A 15,010-nucleotide genomic window follows, 5' to 3' on the forward strand; every position below is an offset into this window, starting at 1 on the left:
TATTATATATATATAATTATATAATATAATATATATATATTATATATATATAATTATATATATATAATATAATATATAATGTATCTATACTATTCCTGCAGTCTATGGTAGTAGGCGGTCTATCTTGGCAAACCAACCACTAGTCCTCAATTCGGACCACTTTCTCTTTAAAACCGAGATAACTTCCAATACAGCATCAACTTTTCAGTAGGCTAGCTACTTCAACTTCACTGCGGCGCGTCAAGGCTCATGTTGATCCTTGTGGCCGATGGTAGAAAAACACCGCTAGCTTAAGGTGACCAGATTTCTGAGACAAAATCCGGGGACATTTTCAGCTCAGAAGCATAAATACCTCCAAAACAACAGCTACAATGTAAGTTAATAGGGCGTAAATTGTCCAGCTTGTTTTTACGTTCATAAAAGTGCTCGTTTTGCCACTGACAGACTCAGATTAATATTCTAAGTGTCTGACAACATTGTGGAAAGTATTTCTAAGGAGGTCGACCTTTCTGTTAAAGAGTAAGATCCTTTTTTAAAACATAAAAAGTCCGCGAAATTGCGTTCGCTAAACCCACCAGACTCCATGTAAATAAACAGTAATTTTAGCATCGTAAAATGGGCATTCTAGAACATCTCTGAGCTCTGAGGCTTGCTCTGGCTGTCTTGAGCCTGTGCGTGTAGGGTGCACGAACTGGAGCTGTCCCCGGGACATTTCCGGGGACAGCTCCAGCCGGGGACAGGTCACCGAAACCGTGGACTGTCCCCGGAAACCGGGGACGTCTGGTCACCCTACGCTAGCTGTTTTCCCTCACTCACCATCGACCACAATCAAGACTGTTCGGCCGGATTTACAACTTTCTACAATCACTACTACAGCACTAGGTGGTGGGCAAGCACCACACTCACACACTTCCATTGTCTGAATCTGTCGATGCATCCTATTCCTACTTACTCAATTATTTGCTTGCATAGGGCACATTAGACCTGCAGACGAATGAAGAATTGAATAACTTGTAGTTACTGTAAATTGTGCAGAGACGTCAGCTTTGTTCAGGTAAGGACCAACGCTTTCTAAGCGATCTCTGACCTCCGAGTTTTGAAAACGAAAGCAGCCCTGTTACTATTACGCGCCACGAGGACAGGGAATTCACAGGTAAAGTCCACTGAAAGTGAGAAGAAGACTAATCAAATATTAATGTAATTACTGTATTGTTGCGGCTATTACAGTTTCAAAGTAGGCTAACGTTAGCTTGCGGTTGCTCTTTGCATGCCATTATCGTAGAAAAGCGTTTAAAGTTAACTAAATTCTGACTAACGTCAGCCTGTAGGGCTACATGATGTCAAATAACAAACACAAGTTAACATACATTCTAGCTAGTAACGTTAGCCTACCTAACTACATTTTAAAGCCATTAACACAGTTTGAGGACTTACTTTTTGCTGCTGTATTTGTGATTAGAAATCTGCTTTAATCTGCACTCAGTAGGCTAACGTAACGTTACAACGTTATTAATTGTCAGTGGTATCACAATATTTTGCTAAACATTTCAGCTTTCAACCCCCAATAATAACTGGTGTACTTTACAATAGGCTACTTGTTCTTTATGTCTCTATTTCTCTTTGTCAGATTCAGCATGTCAGCCAAAGACACGGTGAGACGTAATAAGACAGCCATTCAGACGACTTTATGTGGAGACCACAGGCTAATCCTGAACAAAGTTCATGAAAAAAAACTGATAACTACGCGGGAGTACAACAACCTTAAAAGCATAAACAAAGAAGATGTAGAGGGCCACGTCGTTGAGCTCGTGGATAAGATCATGAACAAAGGAGAGGACACCTGCAACGCCTTCCTGAAACTCCTGCAAGCCGACGAGGACATTAAAACGACTTACCCTGAGCTGAAGAACATACACTTGAATAAAACCTGCCTTTTAAATACGCCTGTTCAAGAGCGTTCATCTGTCGACGGAGGTAGGCCTAGTTTAACATATGTATACATAGTTTTGGTAAAGAAATGACTCATGTCAGCATTGTGTGTTTCACATAAAGTTGACTGCATAAGGGTTTATTTTTAGAGGTATCTGTTTCCATCTGATTTCCTCAGATGTTCTGCCACAAGAGAGCAAGAGGCGAAAGGTGAGGTTTTTTACCAAATATTGAAATAGCACACTTTATGTTACAAAGCTTGAGTCAGTGTTTTTAGTTAGGCTTTGTTTAAGAGACACAAGACATGCTTATGATCCTATATTAACATACAGAATATACGCTTTGTAATATTGTCATAGCCTACTTCATAAGGTTTAAACCAGTAAAGAAAATAAAAGGTACCTCTTAAGTAAAAGTCTTAAAGCATAAAATATTGAAATGGAAAAAATATCCACTCCAGGTTAGTTTCTTAGTTATGTGTTTGTGTCAAACTGTTTCCATTGTTTTCAGGATCAGTATGAGTTGAACAGCCAGCCTACCGGCCTCTGTGTGATCATAAACAACGAGAATTTCCCAGATGAAGCAAGAAATGGAACCAACAAAGATGCTGGTATGTTACAGAGTAGACAGATTCACAATTTTTAAATATTGTCCTGTTAGTTGGTGGTTGAAGCTTAAATTGTTTTTTGTTATTATTATTAAATCCCCTGCAGAAAGTTTGGCAGAGGTTTTCAGCTGGCTGGGGTTCAGAGTGCTGATGTGTAAAGACCAAACCAAGGACCAGATGGATCGCGCACTAAAATCCTTTGCTTCTCAGAGCAACCTCGCTCAGCTGCAGGAGTTCAATGTCACGGAGTGGTCTGGCAGCAGATTCACTGATGTTCAAGAGGCTCCAAAGCATGGCGATGCCTTCATCTGCTGTATTCTGAGTCACGGAAGGAAGGGTGAAGTCCTAGGGATCGATCTGCAGCCCCTCTCCATTAAACAAATAACAAGAACTTTCAAGGCAACCAACCAATCAACCCTCACTGGCAAGCCCAAAGTGTTCCTGATCCAGGCCTGCCAGGGAGCGCAGAAACAGCGTGGAGTGTTAGAAGCTGGTCTGCAGACTGATGATTCTTCTCACTCTCCATTCATCCCTGAGGAAGCTGATGTTCTGGTTGCCATTGCCACTGTCGAAGATCATCAATCATTCAGACACATAACAAATGGGAGCTGGTTCATCCAATCCGTGTGTCAGCAGCTAAAGGAGGGCTGTCCAAGGTAAATGTGAAACTCCAAATTAAATATATAGTTAGTCCTGTGGCTTAAAATATCTACAATAGTTTGTATTTTGTAGATCTGATGATATCATCGTTAACAGGTAGTTAATACTGTACACCTGTCTTGATCATAATGTGCCCTGATAGGGATAGTAATATGTTTTCCTACACTGTATATTGTTTTAGGAGTGAAGACATTACCACCATCCTCCACCGTGTGAATAATGAAGTAGCCCAGAAAGAGGGCTGCAGACTGAAGCATGGTGCAGTAAAGCAGATGCCTGAAGTTAGATTCACCTTAAGGAAGAGCCTTGTGTTGTCTCCACATCACAAATGAAGCTTAATCACCAAAAAAAATCATGCATACACATGTACTTTGTGTCTTAATTAAGGGTGTATAATTAACTCAGGGTAAGGGTTTTCTTAAAATGTACTCAATCTTTTTTTAATATTCTAAATCTTATATTTTTAAATCATCACATTGAATCATTGTCTTTTTTATTGTCACAGATTTGTGTCGCAAAATAAACTTTTTGATCATCACTGATGGGTTTAGGTTTTAATGAGGCGGGAACTTTTTACAAACAGAAGCCCTAAAGAATACTGGTGACATTTACATATCTAACAAATAAGTTACTAATGTAAAAAGTATTATTATTGCCTCCTAGATTTATCAATGCATATTCAATATCTGAAAGTGTTCCTAAAGCAATATTTTTTGGTCAAACTATTTATGGCTTAGAGAATTTCTTTTTAATCAACCTTTACAGCATAAGTACAATTATATATGAACATTTTTGAAATAGATGCCAGAAATATATCAACCAGTGACTGCGTGATAAAGAAAAAGCCATTTGTCATTGTATTCTTTAGCATTTCTTTTTTTAAAGAATCGCCGTCTATTTACGTTATTTTAAGGCTTTTATTTTTATTTTTAACATTAGCTAAAGCACATGGAGGATTTTAAAACGTATTCAACCAACACACATTATGGAATTGTGTGCATTTGCTTTGGTGGGAATTCGGTTGCGCATGTACATCCATCTTTACGGTACTGCAGTATCGTTGCCCTGACAACTTGGAATGTGTTTGTCCTATTCCGTATCGGAAAAGAGGCTGCATATTAGCATAGCCTATATAATACATCCATGATAGAGGATCTTTGATAGAAGTAAGATCAAAAGGCTGCTTGCCATAAAAACTACAAAAACAATCTGTTTGTGGTAACACAAGTCTGTCTCATAAAGCTGTTCCAACTACGTTGAGACTTATTTTACTACCGGGAGTATCTGCCAATGATGGAGGCCCCGCTGGAAGACGAGACTCCTGCCGGAGCCTTAGCGGGCATTGAGGGACTAGACCTCGGAGAGAAGTTGAAATCCTCTGACGAAGCTATCACGTTCATGTCCAGCATTGGTGAGTTGTCAGTGTACTTTGTTGGCAATTCGAGAGGGTCAGAAAGAAACTGCGTAGGCTACGCCTGAGAGTTAGCGCCACCTGGTTTTGGCACATGTTGAGTCCTCAGACAAATAACGTTAATTGAAAATTGGATCAATTAGGGCCTACCTAACGTTAGCCAAAAATAGAAAATAAGCTCTATACATATTTTAAACTGACCATTTGTGGCTCACGTTCAAACTTGAATATGCCCCACTTCCCTCAGAGCCTGCAGAGCTGCTGAAGTGTGTGTTTCCAGACTCTCTGGTGACTGTGTCAGAGGGGGGCCGAGACCTGGGGCAGTTCAGTGTGATGGTGGAGTTTGCCCGTAGAGTCCAGCAGCCCTGTATGCTGCTGCATGCTCAGAGCCAGGGAGCCATTGATGACTCCCCCTGTGGAACTACAGTGACAGGTGAGGGTAGGCAGGGGCTGCAAAGACAGGTTGGCCTCCAATGTTTTGTCTATTTCACAGATGTGTGAGCATACCTTGTCTTCATGTCCTTTGTCCTGCCTTCATTGTCCATTTAAGCCTACATAACAACGGACCTGGAGGTGCTGGAGGAAGATTACCATGAGTATGTCAAGGTGGGTCATTGCAAACTTCCCATACTGTCTCATTTTAACAAATGCAAGTGTGGCACCTGCTTGCCTTTCATTCTTATGCTACTTCTATCTGTTTTTATTTTGTATCCCGTCTTTCAACACATTAAATCATCTTTTCAGCTTAAGGGCCACAGTTTGGAAAAGAGGTGTCACATGGTGCAGCATAACGGGCAGATGGTGATCGATAAAGTTACCACTGTAGGAGAGGTGAGATAAGAAACTAAAGAGTTGCCATCAACTGTCCTTAACCCTGATAAAACAACATTAGGGTTCAATCATCCCAGGGCCCTTTAAACATTTATATGTGTAAAATCTGAAACAGCAAGCAAAGTCAATCTGGATCAGAATGTCTTTCTTATAACAGTTCAAAACAGTTTTAAAAAAACATTTACCATTGGAGATGTCAACAAACCTGCTGTGGTGAAATTACTGGTAAATCTTTTTTGTGTGGGTACAGGAGACAGCGAAGGAGAGCGTTTCATATCCCATGTCTGAACTAAGAGGGCTGGTTACAGAGGGGTCCAACTTTCTGCTGATGCGCCTGATCGCTCTTAGAAAGAAGGTGCCAGAACACATGACCTTCCTCTCCTTCGACCAGGGATTACACATCATCCACACCACTTTTGTAAGTAATTATGCCAGTGAGACCTCTTGGTCATTCTTTGTGTTGTTTGAATAGTGAACTCTGACTGAAATCTGTTTGTCTGTGGTCAGAGTGAGCTGGGTCTGAAACAGCTGGAGGTTGGGGGTAAGACCGTGGAGGTATTTGGGCTGGAGAGGATTGTTCACTCTGTGGAGGACAGCCCCACTACTTGGCAGTGCTACTTCCTGGCTGATGGGTAAGCTCAATGACTGTACAGTACGTCTACAGGTTCTTAAACTTGTTGGACAGTCTCTCACTGCCCACCGCTGTGGATTAAACAGGGTACGACTGTTGATTGCGTACACTGTTACAATTCTTTTAGTGTTTGAAGCTCCTAAAAGGACTATACCTGTGTTTGGACAGCATGATTAATCAAATTGAATGTTTTGGTAAGTTTGTGTGTGGTTTGCATGTAGTCTGGGAAACCAAACATAGAAATCCTATTTGTGATCTGGCTACCAGAGATTCAAAGATTCAAGATTCAAAATCCTTTATTAATCCCACAATGGGAAAATTCACACTGTTGCAGCAGCAAGGGATTTGAGGAAAAAAAACAAGACACAGATAACCAAACAATAAATAAATATAAGTAAAAAGAATAAATAGTGAAATAGTAAAATGTATTTACAGTATTGCACAGTCACATTTTTTTATTTATTATTGCACGGTTTATCAGTCCTGGTGTGTGTGTGTGTGTGTGTGTGTGTGTGTGTATTTTGTCCATGTGGTCTACAGGGAGCAGTGGACCACATGGATATACAAGGCTAAGTGTAAACAAAAATGTATAAACTTGTTAGTGGATTTTGTCTGGAAATGAGACCCATGAAAGACAAATGTAAATGAGTGTGCATTTATGACTTGCAGGCTCTGTAAATCACTTTGATAACAAATGTCACAATATGACTTGATAAATGATTTTTGAGCAGTTTATGTTCTGTGATCAGGCACTTGGCCAGCAGAGTGCAGGTAGGATCACCAATCACCATGAGACTTCTGCAGCTGCCATCACAGCTAGAAAAAGGTAACCAAGCTCACACATAAAAAACTGTTCCTCCAATGAAACAGAGTCAATGATGTTTTGTGTGTGTGTGTGTGTGTGTGTGTGTGTGTGTGTGTGTGTGTGTGTGTGTGTGTGTGTGTGTGTGTGTGTGTGTGTGTGTGTGCGCGTGTGCATGTAACAGTAGGTTTTGAGAAGATCCCTCTGGTTTGGGAAGAAGACATGCAGATGCGCTCCAAGTTCTTGGACAGAAAGGTAACCAATAATGTTCTCATATGATTAAGACATGTATTAAGACTGACTGTACCTGAATAATATTGTTTCCCCCCATACATCTTATCTTCTTACTCCCATCATCGTACTCCCATCATCTTACTCTACAAATCCTTTGAACAGAGAAGGATATGAATGTGTGTTTATGTCTCGTTGGGGCAGGAGGAGCTGAAGGCGGACCATGCCTCGTACCTGAGACAGCATCCAGATATCCGTGCCCTCATATCTGACTTTCTGCAGTTTTTGCTGCTGAGGAAACCAGATGACGTCTTCCAGGTTGCTAGGGAGTACTTCCTCCCTTTTGCCTCCCATTGTCCTCCAGAACCAAGCCTGAAAGCCCCCTCACTCTAAAAGCACACCTCAGGGCTCACATGCTAAAAGCAGCGTTTTTTTATGTATAGCTTTCTGTTTATTTATCCTTTTAACTTGAGATTAAATCTTAAAATTGCATTTGGTTATGTTCTTGTCTATTTTCCTGAGCGACAGATGACTAGTGGCACAAAAGGAAACTTGGTGGAGAGGACCAATAACTTTTAAACCTGAGACTTCATCTGACCTGTGTGACCTTGCTAAAAAAAACAACTTTTAGTGATCTGAATAAAGTGGTTTGTTTCAAACAGTGTTTGTGGTTTCGTTTTGGTACTTTCCCAATCAGGCAAGTTAAGGCAAGTTAAGTTAGCTATGGTTTGTCATCCGTCAGTGAAACTAGGAAAAAGCGAGCCTGTCTTCAAAATAAAAGTGTAAAATGTAAAAAAAAAATAAAAATGAAAGGCGTGGTAAAACCTTCTCCAAACAGGTAAAACCAAGAGCTGTAGGACAATTGTGTAGACTGGTCTTGGACCACTTCACTGCTTACTTATGCTTATTCGAAGTAATAATTACTTTTGCATCCTGTTTGCGTGTTTATCTGCATTGACCATAAACCTATGCCATAAACATAGCTTTTCTTTTGAAGGTTCAAAACGGAAGCGACCATTCTAAAAACCTGGCGCTCAGTTCCTCTGAAAGTGAAACCGGTCGAGGGAGCGTTTGGACAACACACACGAAAATACTTTCTTATATACATCCATAAAAAAGTCCATGTTAGAACTTCACTTGTGAATTGTTCGCTTTTAAAAACGTTTTGTTTTACTGATTTACAGCAGACGCGCCTTTTCGCTTCTTGGACGTAAATCGACAGTGGTAAGTTTTAACGTCGTAAATTGACTAACCTGTGGACAGAGGTTAGGTAATTTATACAGCCTGTAACGTTAACGCTGCTGTAAATTATGTAACGTTACAGTCTATCAAGTAACATACAAGTTTGGCTGTTGTTGAATGTAATGTAAACGTTATAATGATGTTGACATTACATTATTTTAGTTGTGCTACCCAGGCTTGGGTTAAACCAAATTTCACTTTGTGACATCAAACAAACGTCGACTAGACTTTTCGCAGTTTGAATCCACTCAGACAGTGATTAAAAAAACACCACTTTGACCCATCCTGTAGGATAACTATAACAAAAGAATACTGGTAATAATAGTAGACTACATGTTATACAATACTAGATTACAAAGTGGTATTCAAAAGGCAAATATAAAACAAGAAAAAGGAAGTGAACATATTAAAACCAAGAATAAAATAAGGAAAATGGGATTAATATACTGTACTAATATACCACACAACTACACATACAAATATGTTGACCATTTGAAATACATATTAGTCTTATTAAACCTATCCATGGGAACAACCAACAAGTTCCTGCCTTGGACTTCAGACTGCTACAGGTTGAGAGTAAAGGTACTCTAACAACATGTCACAGTGATTTTACTGTACTTTCTTGTATGTTTATCACTTATGGAGGAAATATATTCAGTATTTCTGTTATATTCAGCCACATCAAGTATAGAGGTGGTATTTGGCATTCAAGCTCATGTTATGTTTTCACTTCCCCATTAAATGCCCACTCTAACTTTTTACCTCCTGCTTTGAATGTATATATTTGTTTTTCTGTATTTATTGTTCATGTTATATTAATGTTTATTTGTTTATGTATGCACCTTTCACCAAGTCAAATTCCACATAAGTGTACTCATTGTGGCAATAAACCCTTTTCTGAATTCTGAAAACCTTTTTCTGATTCAGATTTCAGATTTTTGTCTCTGTTGTTTCTGCCTCTGATAGCAACAACCTGTAGAGTACAGTGAGCGTAACATCAGGCCTGTGCTGGAGGGAGTGGGTCTGTGATGGATAGGTTGAAGCTGTCCCGTATAGATGAGGAGCTGGTGTCATCTGAGGTGGCAGCGCTCTGCTTCTTGTGTCGTGATGTCATCAATAGGAAACGCCTGGAGGGGGTGAGCACCCCATACCTAGTACTGTTGTCTTACTTGTCGTACTTGTCTTAACCACATGACTGAGGAAAAATGTCTCATTGAACTTGTTTCCTTTCAAGGTTTGTCCTCTCAAAGGTTGGTTTGTGTGTTTGTGGCTGTTCTCATACAGATCGTGGATGCAAAAGGCCTGTTCTTGAGACTAGAAGAAAAAGGACTGATGGAGAACGATTTCTTCCTGAGTCAGCTGCTCCAAACTATCTGTCGAGCAGATCTCCTCAACCTCCTGGAGACAGACAGCAGGCGACCAGAAGAAACCGACGCGAATCCCATGCTGTCAGATTACAGGTACATGTAAAGGCAGAAATACATTTACTGTAACTGGAAGAAATAACAGTACGCCAGGATTTCAGTTCAGCTTTATTCCCAACGTTGTATTCTTTTGTCTTCTGTTTCTTTGTCTGTCCCTCTCCTCTTTCTCTTTTCTCCTCTTCTGCTCTTTCTGTCAGGGTGATGCTGTACCAATTATACGAGGACACGACAGAAGAAAATCTTGACAAGATGAAGTTTCTGTTGTCCAACAAACTGGGCAAAGCAAAAATTGAGGCATGCAATGTGAGAGAACACACCCACAGTTACATAAGAAATAATGACATGGATACCTCTCCTGTTTATTTGTTATGAGTAAAAAGTCTAATAATGCAACATTTGGCCCTAAACGTATAGTAAATAGTTAAACTCTCTTTTTCTGTGAACAGCTGCAACCAAAATTCATAACTAACACAATGTATACATTTTTTCAATGCAATGTTAAATGTTGCATTTACCTGTGTGTACATGTGTCCTCCAACATGTTACAATGTGAATGTATCTGCTTAGGTTAGTGTTGGTAAATATTCAGTGTTAGTTCAGTAAGTTCCATCACGGGTTAACTTATTGCAATTACGCTGAATGATATAAACATAAAAATATACACACAGCAACAACCCAATTATGGCGCAGGAAGTGATTTCTAGATTTGAAATTCAGCTGCAAAGCCTCGACACTAACAAGACACAAACACGTTTTTTTTCTGTTAATTACAGACGGCACTGGATGTGTTTTCTGAAATGGAAATGGCTGGTTTACTGTCAGATACAAATCTGCATGAGCTGCATACAGTGCTGCTGGAGTTCAATCAACAACTGGCATCGACTATACAGCGCTACAGGGAATGTATGATATGCACTTACACACACACACAAGCACATGCACATTTAAATGTTGTATTACTATGAAACTCGTGGAATTATTGTATTCTTTTTAGCAACCCGGCTGCCTCAAATTCCTCATGGCAGCATGGATTACCAGGTGGGTTTATTAATGTGTGTATATGTAAAGTTAATCCTATAATGAGCCAGTTTACTGAGGAGCCGGACTCTGTTTTTCTTCCCACAGAGCTTCAGCACCTTTCAGCCAACACAACCCAGCGGTAAGTCTGCTTTAACTCACCAACTTTACCATTCATTTGAGCACACAGCCATTGAATAATTATCTCCAATGACAGACTGATCTCATGAAGTGGCGTATGCATGACACGCCAATTTGTATGCCAGTATTGCCGTGTTATCAAGACGCATACTGCATTTTTCAGCATGTTTATCAACGCCGTTTGGCCTCCATTGACTTACATTACCTTGCGATTGCGTGTGTATTTACGCCGTAGTGAGTAGTATGAAAGGGCGAAAATCCGCGTAGGGAGATTGGTCGGGGTGGAGGATGGGTCAAACACAGGACTTTCACCCAGGAGGGCGGCGATCGCGCCCCGCGTGTGATGTTTCCTTTGCACGTTTTTTGTTTTCCTAAACCCCACCCGTTTGTTCTTTTCCTAAACCGTAGCCTCGCGATAACACGTGGCCTGAAAAGTGGCGTGTATGTTTACGCTGTGACGATGCAGACTGTCATCCACTGGATACAGCCAGACATAGACATAGACATGCACGCGGATAGCTCAAAATGCATACAGATAACACACCACTTGGCTTTAGGAAAGTGCCGTGTATGTTTACGCAAAGTCATAATATCACGTTGCCAATGACTAGCCTTCCACCTCCCTCACTGCTATAGATGTTCACTCTCATGCTATCATTTGTATTATACCCATAGACGGGGATGTAAGTTTTCGCTGTTTTTGTTCTTCAGATGCAGGAGCATCCGATGCATCCGTTGTTTTCTCCAATGCAGAACCAAAGACCTCCCCTCTTTCTGATCACGTAACCATTCACACAAACACAAATTCCTCTCATTCATTTTGTCAGAGCATTATTGTTTATGATTTGTCTATGTGGATGTGCTTGTGCCCTTTAGACAGAATACTACGCCCTGATTCATAGCCCACGTGGTTTGTGTGTGGTCATCAATAATGAGTACTTCCTGGGAACAGAACTGAAAAATCGAGGAGGGACTCAGGAGGATGCAAGTGTGTATCCTTGTATTTGAACAACCATGTGATTTGTTTATGTACTGTTTATCTATTAAGTTACCTAGCAACATTCAGGGTTGAGGATGCTCAGAGTTTATACTTATTACACATGATATGATGATATAAAATAAAAACAATCTATCGGTATGCTTTAATTTGACACAGAGGCTCTGCGCACAGTGTTCACCCGCCTTGGCTTTAATGTGGTGGTACACGACAACCTGACTGCCAACGAGATGCTTCTTTTACTGAAAGAGCTGGGCTCAAGGAATTTTTTGGATGATGATGCCTTGGTGAGCAGTGTTACACACCTTCAGAGCTGTAATATCTGTGACTACTGCATATGCTTTATGTTTTGCTCTTTAAAGGAACAGTTTGACATTTTGGACAAAGATCAAATTTGCGGGCTTAAAGGAAAGTTTGGATGTTTTGAAGTGGGGTTGTATGAGGTTCTTATCCATAGCCATGTACAGCAAAACACCCCCCACCCCTAATAGTCCTTTCAAACTATTTCAAACATTAACTGTGACTGCTTGCATACACAAATCATCATGTGTCAGAGGGAATCATATCTAAAAATCCAAGTTAAATTGAGATGTAACACAATAAAAAGAAGAAGAAAAAAACATGTCTGCCTCTGATCTTAGGTGGTTTGCGTGCTGTCCCATGGAGAAAAGGGATGCGTCTATGGGACTGATGAGAAGCCGGTTTCTTTGCGAGAACTGTCCCAGCCCTTCACTAGCGGGAGAGCTCCCACCTTGGCAGGAAAGCCCAAACTGTTCTTCATCCAAGCGTGTCAGGGAAGCAACTACCAGAGAGGATCCCTGCCGTGTCCTCCGAAGCCAAGACAGGAGGAGGGGGACAGACAGAGCCACCTGGAGGAAGACGCAGGTCGCGTGGACGGTGAGACAGTGCCTTGGGATGCTGACTTTCTGCTGGGCATGGCCACCGTGCAAGAGTGCAAGTCGTTTCGAAACACTGCCAAAGGCTCCATCTACATCCAGGAGCTGTGCAGGCAGCTGATGTGGTCAGCAGAAAGGTGAGAGATGCCTCGATCCAGAGTTTAAGATGATGCTTGTTGAGCTTTTTTTATCCACTAGCTACAGTTAAGGCAAAGATTTGGCCAACTAAGGCTACATCTACACTCCTACGTTTTCGATAAAAAACAAATATCTTTTGCTACGTTTACGCCTCACGTCCACACTACTCTGGTGTTTCCCACCCCCTGAATTGGAGACATTTGGAAACACTGCTGCCCCCGCTTTGGTTTCAAAACTCTGGGGTTGCTTTGTAGTCTGGGTGGGCACAAACGGAGACCTTTGGAAACGACGATGCACGTCAGTCAGTCTTATCAGCTAGGTAGGCTTACATACTGTACCTTTCAGTAACAGTTCCACCTTGTTGTTGGTCTCTAAGCAATTAAATCCCTGGTCTTACTTTTCGCCATTGTTGTTCTCTGTCCAAAGTATTTTTTACTTACATCCATGATTTTCAACTGCAGAGTAACTTCAGACAATCTGATCCTGTTTACATCAGCACGCACATGTCCAGTGTATGCAAATGTTCATGTGATATGCATTGTCAGACGTGTAAATATGAATGGCGATTCATTCTGCTACAGGAGCTAAAACTCTTGTGTGGACAGAAATGGGTTTTGTCTCAAAAAACGCAGCTTAAAAATGATAACGTCGTGTGTGGATGTAGGCTAGGTCAGTCTTTAAAACCAGGCTTAACCACAGCACTTACTGACTGTCGTACTACACAGATGGGATGGGTGACACCTTTCAGTTTGAAAGTATAGTATTCCCAAACTATTATAAATAAGTCCTAATATAAAGTTAAAAAGTAGGACTTAAGATTCAGGGAGAGTGATGTGTGTATGTATGTATATGTCGAGAGTCAAGACTATGTGACGCGTACATCAGCTGTGTTTACAGTAGGCCTAACTGTCTGACATGATCCAAAACCTCTTAGAACCCCATTATAAAAAAAAAAATGTATTGTGCAAATCTAACCTTATTCCAGAAAAAAGGAACAAATTCCTGTTGTCCCAGTTTAGGGACTATAATTCTGTCGCTTTTTCTGTAGGTCTGCTTTTGGACAAGGTTTTTCAAATGTATGTGCAGTGCTGTTGATATTATACTGTATGTTAGAGAGCATGATGTTGTATTAAAATATACCCACAATTTAAACAAGGATTATCATTTGTCATGCGTTTCCTCTGTCTTCTGTGCAGGTCGGAGATGGATGATATGCTCACTGTGCTGACACGTGTGAACAGGGAGGTCAGCAAAGGAGAATATTTAAACTACAAACAAATGCCAGAGCCCAAGTACACCCTCACCAAGAAGCTCGTCCTCAAATTTGTGTGAGCCGACCGGGACCAAGTGAAACACTGAAAATGTGCCAAATTGACATAGAGTCACATAGACCCGACTGGTTTATTGTGTGTATGACTGTTGTTTGTTTGTTTGTGTGTGTGTGTGTGTGTGTGTGTGTGTGTGTGTGTTTTTTAATCCGACTTCATGGTACAGCTTGATAGATGAATTTGAATGTCTCTGTCTGGAGAGTCTGATGACTCTTCATCTTGCAAAAGCATCATGTTATATAAAATGTAACAGAATCACTCCCATGCGATTTAGGAAAAATAAACAATCAGACGTCATTTGGAAAGTTTCTTTGTGTCACAGTATTACAGATCACAGAGAAGCAGTTGCACAAAACCTCCCTCAATCTTTTTACACAATGAAGTCAATATGCAGTGCACATAGTACTCAACATTTGAGTGTACTACAATAGTTTCATTACAGGGAAAACTAACATAAGTCTTCCCTTAAAATACAAATTATTTATGTTGGTATTGGTGGTTGTATGGAGTTAGAAGTATTTAAAATCAAAAACAATAAAGGTAGCTATACCAAAATGTAAAAATGCTCTGTTACAGGTAGAAGTCCTTTAATCAAATACATCTATCCATTATCTACTCCTTTGCAGCATCACAATTTAATTAAAATAAAGGTATAAGAGTAAAATGATCGCTGAGTTGATATGTAAAATTGACATGTACATTGGTTTAATGTTGAAGCTTGT

General features: G+C 40.5%; 3 protein-coding genes across 12 annotated transcripts; all 3 read left to right on the plus strand.

Annotated features, from left to right (window-relative positions):
• Window positions 1–194: 194 nt before the first annotated feature.
• On the plus strand, window positions 195–3,734 carry LOC144526900 (caspase-8-like). Of its 6 annotated transcripts, XM_078264626.1 has the most exons (7): window positions 399–882; window positions 973–1,153; window positions 1,628–1,974; window positions 2,108–2,139; window positions 2,440–2,539; window positions 2,643–3,192; window positions 3,378–3,734. In XM_078264626.1, exons 3-7 carry the CDS (start codon window positions 1,635–1,637, stop codon window positions 3,526–3,528), a joined length of 1,173 nt encoding a protein of 390 aa, XP_078120752.1. In that variant the 5' UTR covers window positions 399–882; window positions 973–1,153; window positions 1,628–1,634; the 3' UTR covers window positions 3,529–3,734. The 6 variants fall into 6 exon arrangements, with proteins under 6 accessions (XP_078120757.1, XP_078120752.1, XP_078120756.1 ...); XM_078264631.1 differs by lacking the exons at window positions 399–882; window positions 973–1,153 and adding an exon at window positions 195–373; XM_078264630.1 differs by lacking the exon at window positions 973–1,153 and having other exon boundaries at window positions 399–885.
• Window positions 3,735–3,824: 90 nt separating this feature from the next.
• On the plus strand, window positions 3,825–7,766 carry catip (ciliogenesis associated TTC17 interacting protein). 4 transcript variants are annotated; one of them, XM_078264632.1, is made up of 9 exons: window positions 3,825–4,607; window positions 4,855–5,040; window positions 5,158–5,213; window positions 5,352–5,438; window positions 5,689–5,856; window positions 5,946–6,070; window positions 6,801–6,895; window positions 7,056–7,126; window positions 7,307–7,766. In XM_078264632.1, exons 1-9 carry the CDS (start codon window positions 4,487–4,489, stop codon window positions 7,493–7,495), a joined length of 1,098 nt encoding a protein of 365 aa, XP_078120758.1. In that variant the 5' UTR covers window positions 3,825–4,486; the 3' UTR covers window positions 7,496–7,766. The 4 variants fall into 4 exon arrangements, with proteins under 4 accessions (XP_078120758.1, XP_078120759.1, XP_078120760.1 ...); XM_078264633.1 differs by having other exon boundaries at window positions 7,059–7,126; XM_078264634.1 differs by having other exon boundaries at window positions 6,819–6,895.
• Window positions 7,767–8,136: 370 nt separating this feature from the next.
• On the plus strand, window positions 8,137–14,585 carry casp8 (caspase 8, apoptosis-related cysteine peptidase). Of its 2 annotated transcripts, none has more exons than XM_078264624.1 (12): window positions 8,137–8,326; window positions 9,275–9,483; window positions 9,632–9,807; window positions 9,969–10,074; window positions 10,545–10,674; window positions 10,766–10,809; window positions 10,897–10,930; window positions 11,641–11,711; window positions 11,806–11,917; window positions 12,086–12,213; window positions 12,568–12,959; window positions 14,157–14,585. In XM_078264624.1, exons 2-12 carry the CDS (start codon window positions 9,376–9,378, stop codon window positions 14,290–14,292), a joined length of 1,437 nt encoding a protein of 478 aa, XP_078120750.1. In that variant the 5' UTR covers window positions 8,137–8,326; window positions 9,275–9,375; the 3' UTR covers window positions 14,293–14,585. The 2 variants fall into 2 exon arrangements, with proteins under 2 accessions (XP_078120750.1, XP_078120749.1); XM_078264623.1 differs by having other exon boundaries at window positions 9,314–9,483.
• The last annotated feature ends 425 nt before the right edge of the window (window positions 14,586–15,010 follow it).

This window comes from Sander vitreus, chromosome 12, assembly GCF_031162955.1.
Source record: "Sander vitreus isolate 19-12246 chromosome 12, sanVit1, whole genome shotgun sequence".
Classification (NCBI taxonomy): Eukaryota; Metazoa; Chordata; class Actinopteri; order Perciformes; family Percidae; genus Sander; species Sander vitreus.

Coding starts and splice junctions, on each gene's coding strand:
- LOC144526900 (XM_078264631.1), top strand. CDS start 1,635: ATGTCAGCCAAAGACACGGTGAGACGTAATAAGACAGCCATTCAGACG. Junction 2,140..2,439: donor AAGAGAGCAAGAGGCGAAAG/GTGAGGTTTTTT, acceptor CATTGTTTTCAG/GATCAGTATGAGTTGAACAG. Junction 2,540..2,642: donor TGGAACCAACAAAGATGCTG/GTATGTTACAGA, acceptor AATCCCCTGCAG/AAAGTTTGGCAGAGGTTTTC.
- catip (XM_078264632.1), top strand. CDS start 4,487: ATGATGGAGGCCCCGCTGGAAGACGAGACTCCTGCCGGAGCCTTAGCG. Junction 5,439..5,688: donor AAGTTACCACTGTAGGAGAG/GTGAGATAAGAA, acceptor GTGTGGGTACAG/GAGACAGCGAAGGAGAGCGT. Junction 6,896..7,055: donor GCCATCACAGCTAGAAAAAG/GTAACCAAGCTC, acceptor TGCATGTAACAG/TAGGTTTTGAGAAGATCCCT.
- casp8 (XM_078264624.1), top strand. CDS start 9,376: ATGGATAGGTTGAAGCTGTCCCGTATAGATGAGGAGCTGGTGTCATCT. Junction 9,484..9,631: donor ATAGGAAACGCCTGGAGGGG/GTGAGCACCCCA, acceptor GTTCTCATACAG/ATCGTGGATGCAAAAGGCCT. Junction 11,918..12,085: donor AGGGACTCAGGAGGATGCAA/GTGTGTATCCTT, acceptor AATTTGACACAG/AGGCTCTGCGCACAGTGTTC.